Here is a 14,566-nt window from a genome sequence, read left to right as displayed (position 1 = left end):
AGTGCGAAGTGTTTTTCGCACGTTGCTTGTATCTAGGCCACTGAAAGGCAGAGCAACAATGATGTGTTTGTTTAAAGCGCCACTCCGCTACCACAGTGTTTAAGTAAAGGGTTTTTCTGTGTCTTGTGTGCGCGCAACCAGCTACGAAGAAAATTTGTGTGATATCGTTTGGCACTGCAGCGGCGGCTGTGACGAGTAGAGCAATTTGAGTCGAGTCAGCCGGACTGACATGGAATTATATCTGCTTTTCTGTCTGAGCCTCTTGGCAAGCAGCAGTTATGCACTGGTAAGTCCATAATATAATGTTGTGCAAGGCACGCATACACACATAACTGCTTTTAATTTAAAGTAAAACCATTTTAACAGCCCCTGCACGGCAATTGTACCAGGGTACTATAAAAAAATGTATGTGCCAAAATGCAGTTACAGTTTTGTCACTAAAAAGTAAATTAGGTACACTTAAAAAATTAGACTAGCTGCAGGACCAAAATGCGTGACTTGAAACGAAGCGATTCGAATAGTTTAACGTTAAGAAATTCCTGAAATTCTTACAGCGCATGCAAAAAGTCAAGGTTTGTGGCGTCTTTGTTACCCCCCCTTGTTTAGCCCATGTGCTTCCGGCGAGCGGTCCTGGAAATTGAACTGTTTATGAAACAAGACTCTGCAGCATGGAAAAGTACTATTTTAAGCCCCTGAAAAGTTTTCTCTCAAATAGCACGTGCGTTTCTGCATGACAAGGCTGTGTACGTAGTAAAACCGCGGTGACAAGAAAGACTTTGTGTGACGCCAAGTTGACATAATCCCTTCTCGGCTTAGGGGGGAATTAACACAGATGACAATGTCAGCGCTGCTACGGCGTTTCATCCCAGCCGCAGTCGCAGCAGTAACGCTACAGATGTGATTTGTGCACATCAAATGCCGTTTGTTCAATGGGAAGTAATGTTTACATAGGCGGTTTTTGAAAGTGCCCGTAAATTGCGTTGTGAGTCGTCATGGCCGATGGCACATTGACCTAACCTGATCACCACTTAACCAGGCTGCATATAAACGGTGTAATGTAACACGTTTATCCCCAGAATATCAAATAATCGACAATAGGATGATCTCGTGATAGGTTAACCGGCATTGGCAATGAGGATGTTGCGAAGTAATTTTCCTCCAATTTTCTATGCTTTTTAATTGAGCTGAGCTGATCTTACACAGGATGTGGTTTTGACGGACACTTGTTATTACCTGCTTCAGGCACAGTTAACCCATATTAGGCTTCAGTGCGATGATTCTACACACAAGCACTGAACTGTGAACGTCTCTGGTGGGATGTTTGTTTAACTGTTCCATTTTTCCGCCCTTGATTTGTTGATATCGTATTCTGTCACAACTAAGGCACGCGCTGACAATAAAGGACCACCACAGGTTTCTATCGGACCCAAAAGATATAAAACCAGGCAATGGTAAATAGGGTAGCGATCGCGAGGAAGTGGACGTTTGTGTGGCAACACGTTTCACATACTCACGGTCGAGAGGCTGCTTTGTTGAAACTCCCGCTGTTATCAAATTATGCCCCCAGTCTGGGAGCAATGTTACGCTAAGGTTGAAGAGCAAAGGTGTCGTCTGGCGCACAGCAAAAGCTCGGCCAAGTGTTTGGTTTTGGTTTAGCTGTTTCCGACCCAAAACACGGTGGTCGGTCCGTTGGTCAACCCTAAAGACAGCTGATTATGGTTAAACCTCAAGTTTGCGCCCAGACCGCTAATTAAAACTGATTTTCACAGGATTACTGTACCTTTTTCACACCAGTTGCCCGAAATAGAATGTGGGAAATGTAGTAATAGTGCAATCACACAGTAGGCTATGGTCAAGAAATCCTACATTTCGACAATCTCGTCTCTAACCTAGACCGCCTACGCTTTCGTTTATTGGCTGTAAGCCACATTCGTCAATGTTTGCCGCAGACCACGCAATATTTCGAAAGCTAGACGTGAACTATTTGCGGCGAGGTCATGGGTGCTCGAAGTCTAAGGAATCTACGCACTAAAAAGATAACGTTCAGACCGCACACACCGCAATGTTTGAAACAAAAGCTGATGGTCGGACGACTTTATCTCAGCCGAATTTGTGCGGTTGTTTCTTCCCACAGGACCTTCCTCCGCATCTGGAGTGCATTATGTATTCACTCAGCGGTTTCCGCATATCAGCCGTGTAAGCCTCTGCATATAGGAGGCAATCACGTAATTTAGGTTCTCTCAATGTCAGAGACACCTAGTTTGTCCAGGTGTGTTGTCTTTTGCTCTGCCGTGCGATGAATGGACAGCTGTTACACATGAAAGGCTTAACAACACCCCTTTCCGGTGTTCCACGGTTCTGCTATGGTCTCACGTTAATGCTTGTGATCCTCTTGAGTGTCTATTTGAAGTTAGCTACGGCGCCTTATTTAAAAATGCTTTCGTGACACCTTTGCGGTTAATGGAAATACATTCGCCTTGAAGTGGATGTCCCACACTTGAAAAGATGTCTTGGCGTTGTCTAATGCGGTGATTACGTCATGCCACTTCGCTTGCGCCATCGCTTTTAGTCATGACCATTTGTCTGAGGAAATTAGGTGTAAATGTGGAGGGTAAAGCCGCCATCTGTTTGCGGCCAAAACAATTTACTATATCTCCCAATTTGTAGATGTATTTTAGGTCCCGATTTCACACACATAAAATTGACCTGTTAATGTTTTCTCTCAAGCCTAATGTTACTCTTTGTCATACACTTGAAAGCGCCAACTTGACTGCGCTGATGCTCAATTTGGGATTGATGGATAATGTCACGTGTTTCGTAGCGTATTTACAAACAAAAACACGTGTGCCATTTGCAGCGCAACCCTGGTAGTGTCTGAGGTACTGGATAACTACAACCCCACTACACTACCAATTTTTATTATGTATGTTCTGTAACCACTGCTGGTTAGTTCTTTTAAATACACCTCTTTCAAATGCAATTTTAATATAGGTCTGAATCTTACAGAGTAAATGTATTTTATTTTTTCACAAAACCACCACAGCAGAACACAAACCAGCCACACTTAATATTGGAATTAGTTTGTTATCATCTACCAATGCAAATGGATTTTAAATTAAAACCTAAAACACAACTTTCACAACATCTTTGCGATGTTTCTTTGCTTTAACTTTTTTTTCAACATTTGGTTTTTACTCTAAAGTTTATTTGATGTTGACATTCAGGTTATTTATAATGCAATTTTAGTTTGAAATGGTATTTTGTTGTTTCATGTTAAACATCTTTGGTGGTCATTAACAGTTCGGATTATTTAAGCAAAACCACCATGAGATCGGGCAGGAAATTAGTACACAATATTGTTTTTTAGGATAGAAATGTCATTCGTCAGCGCATCCTTGCTCAAAGAGTATCCAAAGAAGTTGGGATGCAGTTGGATTCTTCATTGTCATTAAACTTTTTGAATAGGAGAACTCGAAGGGCTAGTACAGATCTTGATGTTGTGGCTGGAAGTGGAAGTGAAGCAACTCTTGATGATCTTGCTCCTCCAGTAAACCCTTCTAATGAAGTTGACCAAAGCACATCAGGCACTGATTGGAGTATGTTTGATGTTGTGATTTTTAATTTGTGAACTGATAGAGTTTGCACAACAAATGGTAAATTTTGTTTTTTAGTTTGGTATCGAAATGACATCAACTTTTTGGATTCCATTGCTTTGACACCAAACTTGAAAGATCACCATACCGATGAGTTTTATGATTTGGCTGGTGAAATTATGGTTTTGGTAAGTAACAGATATAGATATAATATAATTTAATAAATTGTCTATATTTTACTGTATAATTGCATACATTTTAAATTTCAGTTGGAAGACTATTTGGCATCCCAGTTTGATGGCTATCTTGAAGCCACTCCGTTGATGTTTACGTAAGGATAACAATACAAATGTGCAGTGTTCCTATGTTCTGTATTGTCTCACGTCTTTTGTGTTATTTAGTCAAAGTGGCAATGATGCTATTCTTATGGTGGATGTTGGAACATGTGAAAGCATTTCATCTGATGAAATAACAAATGCCATGGTTTCACTTGTTAGAGGTGGTACACTAGGAAGATTTCGTTTAAGTTCCTATCCTTTTAAAATCAAGTATATTGGCACTGACCCTGGCAGAGAGGAATGTCGTAAGTTTTAATTTGTTATTTTCAAATAAATTCTGATAAACTATCAAATAAAATGTACATGTATATTGATGAAACACTTTTCTGCTTTACTGACGAAAAGAACCTTTTTGAGTAACATTGTGTTTTGAAGTTGTCCATTTTTAATGATTAGTTTGACATTTTTTAGAAGTTACAGTGGCACCAACAGAACCATTTACAACGACATTCACTGTAGCAGATGAATTTGATGTAAGTTAAAATCACTTTTTAGCTAAAGCCTACATTGTGTGAAGACAACTTGTGTAAAAAGTTGCTGAAGAAAAACCCTTTTCCCCTAACTAGATGTAAACTTTCTTGTGTGGTATGTTTGATGTTGACTTTAAATTAAGTACTTGGTTTAGGTCACCACAGCAACCGCAACCACAACCACCACTGAGCCTACACCTCCAGATGCTTACAGGTTTGTTTGGCCTGGTTTTATACATCATTTTATGTTGTATCTAAATATTTATTTTAAAGGTGAGATCTTTAGAAATCCAACTAATATTTAACAAATATATTTTTAATATTTTTAACTTTACAGTTCTGAAGATGACGGGCCTGTGTCATGTGGACCTGGTCAAGCAACTTGTAAAAATCTTCAGTGCATTGACCGATTGTATGTCTGCGATGGAGCTATTGACTGCTATGATGGAAGTGATGAGGATTCATGCTCTAGTATGTTTAAGTTGTGTTGCAGTTGCAACATTTTGGGAGTTGGACTTAAACATTGTTCAACATTTTTTAAAGCTGGCACTTCCAGTGAATGCGATCCCACACAATTTCTTTGCATTGGAACAGCTATCTGTGCACAGAAGCATTGGCGATGTGATGGAGATGATGACTGTGGCAATGGCTTTGATGAGCGAAACTGTCGTAAGTTGTGGTTTTTTTTTAAATGTTGTGTTTATTTCGCTGAGGAAAAGAAAAAAAAATCACCATAAAAATAGACTAACAATTTCAATGGATTAAAAAACTTTAAAAAAACTTTAATGAGTATAATAATAAATCTTATAAATTATTTTTTTACCATTACCTGTTCCTTCAGCAAATGAGCCAAATGGGGCCTGCCCATCAACACACTTTCAATGTGGCGATGGAAGTTGTGTTCCTGGAAGTTACCAATGTGATGGAGAACAAGACTGTGAGGACAATAGTGATGAACGTGGATGCTGTGAGTAATCCATACGTTCCTCACTTCTCAATAAACAATTAAAGGCAGCCTATATTTCAATGAAGATTTTTCCCAATATCTGTAACCTTTAAAAACAAACAAGCAAACTGGTAAATGAGTTGATGCTTTGTTTCAGCTGCCCCTGTTATTATTGTCCCACCACCCAATCGCATGGAAGCCAAACAAGGAGAGACAGTTACTATGAGATGTGAGGGTGTGGGTACACCTACACCCATCATTTCTTGGAGAGTTAACTGGGGCAATGTGCCCCCAGAACCTAGGGTAACCATGACATCCAGAGATGGTGTCGGGACCCTGACTATAAGGTATAGTGTTACATTTCACAATATCAAACAAATTTGCCTCATTAACTTTATATTTGCTCTTCTTATTACAGAAAAGTGAAACCCTCAGATCAAGGAGCTTATACATGTGAAGGGCTGAACAGGGGAGGTGCAATCTTGGCTGTACCTGACCTTGTGTTGGTAGTGACTGATTCTGAACCAAGTAATAATCAAACTAAACATTTACTGTGGATAAGCATTTTAACTCTGAATTTAACTGGCAATTATGTTTAGCTGCTACGTCAATACCACCACCATTATCATCACCAACACCGGCTGATGAAACTGAAGAATGTCCCCCTGGGGAGTTCAACAGCTCATCTGATGCCACAGGCGGTTGCAAGCGATGCTTCTGTTTTGGCGTCACTGATCAGTGTCATTCAAGCAACTTCGAATTTAAAGAGGTAAGCTTATCTAGGCTTAATGTTATTTACCAACAACCGATTACTAGTAGCTCCATTGGATTGTAGGTAAGATAAGGTTCACCAAAATAAACACAACGGGTGCCTGAATACAAATTACAATTAAGATGCTAAACATTTGGTTTAACATTTATATGCTTTTTAAAGACTTTGAGAATAACTGTAAATAAGTCATGCACTAATGACTGAAGTCAAATAAACACATTTGGCCGATCTGTCAATAAGTTTGTTGAAAAACACTATGATATCTTACAGACAGCAAACAATTTTCATTAAAAAAAAATTCAAATATGAATATAACAAAACACAAAATAATGTGTACAGCTGTAAGGACTGTATCATTTTTATTAATGTTAACATTTAAAAAAAAACCAGGAACATTTACTCATATGTTTTTTATCCAAAATAGGCAATACAAAAGACAAAAAATCTTTTATTTTAAATTCAGATTGGAATAACATTTGATGAGCCAGAGGACGTAAGTGTAGTAGATCTTGAGCCAGCGGAGATAGAAGGTGGAGTACCTGGATCTCCAGAACCGATCAACAGCAATCAAATTACTGTTAACCCTGCTGCCAAAGAACTTCAACTGATTGACTTGTCCAAACGATTTTTGGCAGCTGCCCATTACTGGAGCTTGCCTGCACAATTTTTGGGAGCCAAGGTATGTATTTGGGTGTTGCTGTTTTTTTTGCTGAAAATGATTGTCAACCTCTCCAAGCGGTTTTAAAAACAGCTTGACTTAGCTTAAATTCCAAGTCAAAATAGTTGGTTGTAATTCAACTCTTCAGAATTCGTCTTTTGCATTGATAATTCATTGTGTAGAAAATTGATTTAATTAATGTTTTTATTTCCAGATAAACAGTTATGGTGGAACGCTAAAATTTTCATTTAGCTACAACAATTCTTACAACTTTCCTTCGCTGCCCACAAACAACAGCGACGTTATACTTGTGGGAAATGGGCAAACTTTGGTCTACCGAGATGATCGCCCGCACCCCAGCCCAGTTAATAAGCACACTACAGAGGCAGTCTTTGATGAGGTATCTATATTGGTAGACCTAATAATCTGCTGTAGACTGACTGGTTACAATTCAAACCACACAATCCTTTGTTTTAAAGTCAAACTGTTGTTCACATGACATCAACGAAGGTTTAATTCCACCGAACTGTATTAGGAATTTTAGTGCTTTTTAGTATTTTAGTAAAAGTACCTAAGTATTTGGTTGAAAGTATACAAACTTTTATCAAAAAAGCAGTTAAAAGGATATTAATTTTTTCTGTCAATAATTTGAGATTATACATTTCCGTAACTGCTTTATGTCCTTTAACTGATTACGTATGTAAAGCATGAATGTAGTTCATGTAATTCGTAAGCCTTTGGTTTGCAGCTGTCATCAAAATTATTAGCAGACCACAGTAGCTGCAACTATACACAAGTACCTTGCTTAAAGAATCTTTATGTCATGAGGTAACATATTTTAAAGGAAAAATGGAAAAAGCCTGATGGAACTCCAGTGACCAGAGAAGATATGCTAACTGTCCTTAGTAACATCAGCAGTGTCTTACTACGAACCGCTTATGACAATTCAATGTTGAGCACAGGGTAAAATTACGCTGCTTGTATTCACACATCCACCCATTTGACTGATAAATTTTTACAGGATTGGAGATGTTTCATTGCAAGTCGCAGAGCCAAAAGAAAAAACCTCATCACCTGTTTCAGCTGGTGTCATTGCATCTTCAGTTGAAGAGTGCATTTGCCCTGAAGGGTATACAGGCTTGTCTTGTGAGGTATTGAAGCATGATAGTTCACTTGATGTTTGTTCACTGTGAAACATTGTTTTTAATTGCAATGCATATTTTGCTGGATTGAACAAAAAAGAAAAGCGATTCTGATTAAGTTATAATTGCTGTATTTTTAGTTTTATTCATTTTATTCGCTTAAAGTTAAAAAACAGTTTTGTCACCTTAAAACATACTAAAGCCATGTGAAAATTAAAACAAACTGTTTTTTTTTTCATCTAGCATAGTTGGTTGGTAATTGGGAAATTTCTCTATAATCTAAGATCACCTATATTACATTTTCTTAAATTATTGCAGGAATGCGACATTGGATATGAAAGGCATATGACTGGCCCATACATCGGAGAATGTATAACAACAAGTGCTCCAATTAAAGTATGCAAAAAGGGTTACACAGGCAAAAATTGCACAGAATGCGCTAAAGGCTACAGCCCTTACCTAGGCGGCTGCACACGCTATCCTGACACTTATTGTGATGTGGCTGGTAGTATTGGTGTTGGCTTTGGGCAGACTTGTCAGTGCAAGGTATAATTGCTTTCAATTGCATGGCTTACTAATATTTGCCTTAAACAGTTGTTTAAGACAAAGTTCTTGCAGTGTTTTGTGTCAGATGTTTTGTTTGGTGGCACATTAATGATATTTTTTTGGGTGGAGAGAATAACGGTGAAGTGCTTCGGTCTAAAAAAAATATTTGATATTTCTGTTACCACAAAACGGTTAAACACTCTGTTATATCATAACTAAAACCATATCATTGCATAACTGTCCATAAGGGTTTTTATACCTCAGTACTGTCTTTGTAAATTGTTATAAAGGCACAAACTTTTTGGCCATATAAATTGTATGACCTCTCCTTAATGACCCCGTTTTTTGTGTAACAAGCAGTAAATTAGTGTTAACCACATCAAAAGGATCATCAAACTTTAAATCTTTCCAAACTGTGTGTACATCTGACAAACATTGTGGGATATTGCGCAAACTGCAGCAATTTACTTCAAACACTTTGCTTTGCCAAACTAACCGTATTAAAATCATCAATGAAATTTTGCAACCAATTTTGGTTAACCCTCACCATAACTTTTGCTGATTCACAATTTTACTGCTGGGCTTTATACTTTCTTAAATTTTTGTTTAATTTGCTTTGCTAATTGTACCAACTGCTTATCATTTATTAATTTTAGTAACCTACATTTCACCAAGATAAATTTTTTTAAACATTATTTCAACAAATTTGTTTATGCTTCATGGGCTTTACTAATACAATTTAATTTAAAAACTTACTTAACTTTAATTTTGGCAAAATAATGCATGCTGTTCTAATACTTTTCACTGATAATAATAGCTGTGACTGTTAAATGATCAACTTAAGAATCTTTATTAATAGTGTAATTAAATATGTGTGGTGCAATTTTGTAATGGCACTGCTTTCCATGCAATTCAATAGTGACAAAACTGGATTGAAAAATTGAATTGATTTGACCATGTTTCCTATCCAACTTTTTGAAGCTTTCGTACAATTTATGAATGCAAAAAAATAAGTTTGCTTTAAATTAGATCCTAGATTTGTAGTTTTTTAAGTTGCTGATTTGCCCTCATAATATCATACTTTGCCATTGTGATTTTGCTGATTATGCTATAGGAATGTTGTCCGAAAATATTTTCAAAAATCTTTTTTTTTTTTTGCTAAAATATGCTATAAATAAACTCTGTGGTAATATTGAAAAAAATCTCTTTTAAAATAAAATATTTATTGTTCCAATGTCATCTATTTAGGAGGGTTGTCAGGGTCCCAGGTGCAACGAGTGCAAGCCTGGTCATTACTTTCTGTCTGAAGCAAATGCTGGTGGATGTCTGTCCTGCTTCTGTATGGGAATTACTGATCAATGCACAAGTTCCAATTTGAACAGATCACATGTAAGTAGTGTAACTAACTTAACAATGTTGTTGTATGGCAGTGTCATTATATTGATTACCCACGAATTGAATATTTTTCATGGTAAGTACTGATAATGTCATTTACATTTTGCCTAAATAGGGTTAAGCCCAGGTAATTGGCTGAAGTTAAGACTTTGATTAAAATTGCTACTTTAAATTGCATAACATATACCTAATTGGAACATGGGCATTTCAGAGGGAATCCCTGTAAAGTTAAGGAATATTATCTGCTATACATGTTCATATGTACAGACTAGGGTTAAAATGACAACCACTTACTTGAAAATAACACGTGAAGCGTGCAACAAGGTAATTTGGACTTAATGTGCCCTCGTATTTAGTTATGGGCAAGTGTCGGTTAGAGTGCTGTCGTGGGTTCGAATTCCACCACGGGTTGATTTTTTTACATGACCGAAAACATGATTTTACATGAAGTGTTACTAGCTTCATTCGGCACATCGACGAAAGCTAAACGTACTGCAATTTATGTATATATGTGTCACTCCTACAGGAGAAATGCATTACGATCCGTTAAAAGTACTTTTGAGCAAAGAGTCCAACAGCTAGGCATAATTTGCGTCAACAGAAAGCGACCATATTTTATGTGTTCTTTGTGTAATTTTTACAGGTTATTCCAAATTACGATCGTTCTGAGAACTTTGTTCTGACCAACGCAGCCGGCGTGGAGACTTATCAAAACGACGTCGTTTTCGTTACAGCGACGGAGAATCGCAGACATCCATATGTGGTGGCCCATCTAGATCAATTGCATTCAGATGTTTTTTATTGGATGCTTCCCGATGAGTTTCTCGGAAATAAGGTACATAGGAGAAACACCCTAATATGAGCTACGTGCGCAAATGCAAAAGCACCGTGCTTGTATAAAGTTTCAATACCTCATACAGCGCAATAGAAAAGTAAAAAAATAATTCTATTTTGGCACCTTGGTGAAAAATGAATTGAAACATAGTGTCCAGCTTTATAAGCATTGTTTTCCCGCTATTTACAGACTAAAAGTAACCTATTGAACGTGTGTGTCCATTTATACTTGGCGAACGGTCGCTAAAATGATTTCCTTACATGTCCAGTTGACTTCATATGGTGGTCAGTTTGATTACATCGTGCAATACGAGCAAGGCAATAGCGCAAGGCCCATCACTCGAATTGCTGACCTCCGACTGACAGGAAACGGACAGACGTTGATCCACGTCAGTGGGCGTCATCCCCCGCCAGGAACGGACACCAGATACGTTGTACCAATACAAGAAGTAAGTATGTGGTCATTGATAAGAAAGATGTTGCTTTGGTATTTGGGTTCGTACACAGTTCAAGGTAAAGGATGTGTTTTGTGTTTTCAAAGTTGGAGACTTGCAAACTTTTTGAACTTCCAATTCTGGCGGCCCTTAGTATACACAAGACTGGTGTAATTCCGGCTTGAAATGAGTTTGTCGAAAAGTCTCAGTGACATGTTATTAAAAAAAACAGTAGTGCAACAAATTGTCTTGGTTACAAACCAAAAACGTCGTTTAAATGGAACATGTCGCTTTTACGTCTATTTTGGCTGTTATATACCTCATTAGATTATGAACAGATCCGTGTAATCCGTATATCGTGTTGCAAAAAGACCATAATTTCTCCTTTCTGGTTAAGGTTAGCTACTTAATGGGTTTGGGGTTGGGTGGTTTGGGCAAGATATACAATCCCTCGGACTGAAATGCAATAGATTATTGTGGGAAACCGCGTGTTTGTGGTCTACCCTAAATTGGTTATTGGAGTTAGGAATGCGATAAACAACGATCCAAGTCCAAATACGTATGTACTATTATAACGCGTTTTTCCTCTCTTATTCGTGCGAGTTTGAAAGTATATATTTAAACGTACAAGGGGATGTTTTACTAGCATCATACTTTGTGTTTCAGAACAACTGGCAAAAACCTGATGGATCACAAGCCTCTCGTGAGGATCTCCTAATGGTTTTAAGCAACATAGAGTTATTCCTTGTCCGGGCTTCCTACTCAAACCAGATGTTAGAAAGCAGGTCACAACCCAAACCCTAATGAACTGCCACCAACCGGTATCAGCAATTAATATCTATCTATATCTATTCAAAGGATCACCAGCATGTACTTAGTAACCGCTGTGGATCGCGAGACTGGGCGGGAGAGAGCGTTGGAAGTCGAAAAGTGCCGATGTCCAGTGGGATATCGCGGCCTGTCGTGTGAGGTAAGGTGTTGACTGACGCCGCTGACAACAGTTCACTTGTCAAATGTGCTGATAGAATCCAACACTGTTTCTGTTTTTTTGCTGCACATTGTTAACACTGCCTTTGTCCACATTCTGTGTTTATAATATTGCATGAAAATTTTAAGTTACATAACGAAGCACATCATGGCTTCATACTATATTATACTCCACAAACCCATTATGTGCCTAAAGGTTGAACTTTTTTAAAGCAAGTTTAAAAAACGGTTTGTGGTTTCGTTTCTGTAGGAATGTTCTTCGGGCTTCTACAGAGTTCAGAATGGAAACAGTTACCTTGGAACCTGTCAAAAATGTAACTGTCACGGACATAGTGCAGAGTGCGACCTGGATTCTGGTATTTGTCAGGTAAGTTTTTTATAACTTGAGATAAACATTGTATTTTTTAATTTTTGTGAATTTGCACAAAACCCTGTAAAATGCTGGTTGCATAGTAACGTGTGTTTTGTCCAATTTCAATTTTCTTGCGATTTGTACTTATGTTCCTTTACTTTTAAAAATTGAGAAACGAAGTTTTAAGTCGAAATTCAATACTTTCTGTTGTGCAAACTATGAAACACAACCTTTGCGTTACACAGGCATGCAGCCACAACACTGTGGGCGACAACTGCGAGGTCTGCGCTTCAGGATATTACGGCGATGCACGGGCTGGAGGTGTTGAAGATTGTCAACCCTGTCCTTGTCCTACACTCGGCGGGCGGACGGATCAAGTTTCCCGGCCAACATGTAGAATGGGACGCGGTGGTCAACCTGTCTGCGACCGCTGTCCAATCGGCTATGCCGGAGACCGATGCGAAAGGTACACATCTGAACCAGCAAAAGCATAACACACTTTTTTGGCGTTGGAGACTAAAGTATAATCACAAACGAAACAATGTGACTTTTTGTGCTTTTGGTGTTCTTTGCTTAAAAATGCACGTTGTTGTTTAACAAACGGCCGTTTTTTTATTTAGGTGTGCTCCAGGATACGAAGGTGATCCCCTGAGTCCTGGTGGAACTTGTAGACAATCTGCTTCAAACTGTGACTGCGACCCTAGTGGTGCCGTGGATAATACGTGCGACTCTGAAGGACAATGTAACTGCAAGGTGGGTAACGTACCAGGTTTTAAACAAACAGTAATATATCAAAACCAAAGTTACAGTAATATATCAAAACCAAAGCAGGCCTTTATTTGACGATCACTGTTTAAATATAAAATGTATAAAACTCATGTAATAAGATTTTATTTGAATAAGAAACTGACACCATTTAGGCGAAATATATTTGCAAAACTGTCTGATTCTGTTTTAACCAAATATTTTATCGTCCATTGGTTTTAATGTTTAATGTCAGGTTTTACATACACATTATTTGTAATCCTGAACAGTTTGCAATAACACCACGTATATTGTATTTCACAGGAAAGCACACAGGGTTCCAACTGTGGTGAATGCAGACCGGGTTTCTTCCATCTCAGCTTCGAGTACAACGGCGGATGTCTGCCCTGCTTCTGCATGGGACTCACCAGACAGTGCACCTCCGCAAGCTATCAACGTAATAAGGTCTGTAAACAAAATTGGATTCGTCACCGGACCCAGACTGGTTAATGACTCGCGAATAAGGTTACATGAACCCTAGTTCTCATTTTCGCACACTTCAAAGTTTGTTTGGAGAAGTATGAGGTCATCACTAAAATGTATGACGCCATACACAAACTGGATGGTACGAAATCTTGACGACCCATTAACTTTTTTTGCATAGTGTGACTTTAGGCCCGCCATGGGGTACATGTGACGTCACTAGTAAAATTTGTGACGCAACGTTGACTGTGACTTTGACGTTGTTTAAAAAGTTCAAGAAGAAAATTGATAGATTGTTCTTCGTCTTAAATCTGGTTTATGCTTCTGAAGCCTTATGAAACAAAATTTGATATAAAGTTTTGTAATTTTCCTGAACCTTCCATGTTATTTTGTAGGTGGTAGCTGACTTTAGTGAAGACAACGGAGGGTTCATGTTGACAAACCGTCAGTTGAACACACAAACAACCGATGGTTTTGAGGTGGTGGACGGGTTTAACTCATTGTCCTATCCTCGTATGGAGACCTTACCACGCGGCATCACATATTACTGGAGACTATCAGAAGAATATCAGGGTGACAAGGTAACTAGTATGAATTTCATGTTGATTTACTGGATGTTATTTAACGTGATATTTTCAAAAGTTATTTTTAATGATATTTTGGCTATTACACTACGAATAATTACGTGCACTTGCCAATGATAGCACTCTTTGTTATTCCTGTATGACATAATTGACATTAAACAACATAGCCGTGTAATTTCCCTTTTTTGCAAAAAAAATCGTATGCCGTGACGTCATGTGGCAGCGACGTCGTGCAATATACGAACGTCACTCTATGGCGTCATAAACTAAATGTCTACACGTAAATTG

At 38.2% G+C, this 14,566-nt stretch overlaps 1 protein-coding gene across 1 annotated transcript in view; it reads left to right on the top strand.

The window, feature by feature from the left end:
- The first annotated feature begins 12 nt into the window (after positions 1-12).
- LOC145227162 (basement membrane-specific heparan sulfate proteoglycan core protein-like) overlaps positions 13-14,566 on the top strand; it is a 37,520-nt gene continuing 22,966 nt past the window's right edge. The window contains exons 1-28 of the mRNA XM_080092342.1: positions 13-286; positions 3,368-3,596; positions 3,672-3,781; positions 3,863-3,924; positions 3,995-4,176; positions 4,343-4,404; positions 4,557-4,615; positions 4,739-4,872; positions 4,945-5,070; positions 5,243-5,368; positions 5,505-5,694; positions 5,766-5,875; positions 5,947-6,116; positions 6,583-6,798; positions 6,992-7,177; positions 7,622-7,740; positions 7,799-7,928; positions 8,238-8,465; positions 9,714-9,854; positions 10,504-10,695; positions 10,964-11,143; positions 11,795-11,913; positions 11,987-12,098; positions 12,366-12,482; positions 12,713-12,933; positions 13,088-13,220; positions 13,536-13,676; positions 14,090-14,275. Of these exons, the coding sequence (XP_079948468.1) occupies positions 230-286; positions 3,368-3,596; positions 3,672-3,781; positions 3,863-3,924; positions 3,995-4,176; positions 4,343-4,404; positions 4,557-4,615; positions 4,739-4,872; positions 4,945-5,070; positions 5,243-5,368; positions 5,505-5,694; positions 5,766-5,875; positions 5,947-6,116; positions 6,583-6,798; positions 6,992-7,177; positions 7,622-7,740; positions 7,799-7,928; positions 8,238-8,465; positions 9,714-9,854; positions 10,504-10,695; positions 10,964-11,143; positions 11,795-11,913; positions 11,987-12,098; positions 12,366-12,482; positions 12,713-12,933; positions 13,088-13,220; positions 13,536-13,676; positions 14,090-14,275 (4,038 nt within the window). The 5' untranslated portion in view covers positions 13-229. The remainder of the gene's footprint in view (positions 287-3,367; positions 3,597-3,671; positions 3,782-3,862; positions 3,925-3,994; positions 4,177-4,342; positions 4,405-4,556; positions 4,616-4,738; positions 4,873-4,944; positions 5,071-5,242; positions 5,369-5,504; positions 5,695-5,765; positions 5,876-5,946; positions 6,117-6,582; positions 6,799-6,991; positions 7,178-7,621; positions 7,741-7,798; positions 7,929-8,237; positions 8,466-9,713; positions 9,855-10,503; positions 10,696-10,963; positions 11,144-11,794; positions 11,914-11,986; positions 12,099-12,365; positions 12,483-12,712; positions 12,934-13,087; positions 13,221-13,535; positions 13,677-14,089; positions 14,276-14,566) is intronic.

This window comes from Phallusia mammillata, chromosome 1, assembly GCF_965637545.1.
Source record: "Phallusia mammillata chromosome 1, kaPhaMamm4.hap1.1, whole genome shotgun sequence".
NCBI lineage: Eukaryota > Metazoa > Chordata > Ascidiacea > Phlebobranchia > Ascidiidae > Phallusia > Phallusia mammillata.
The sequence above is the reverse complement of the archived record's forward strand: the minus strand, read 5'-3'. Positions and strand labels throughout refer to the sequence as shown.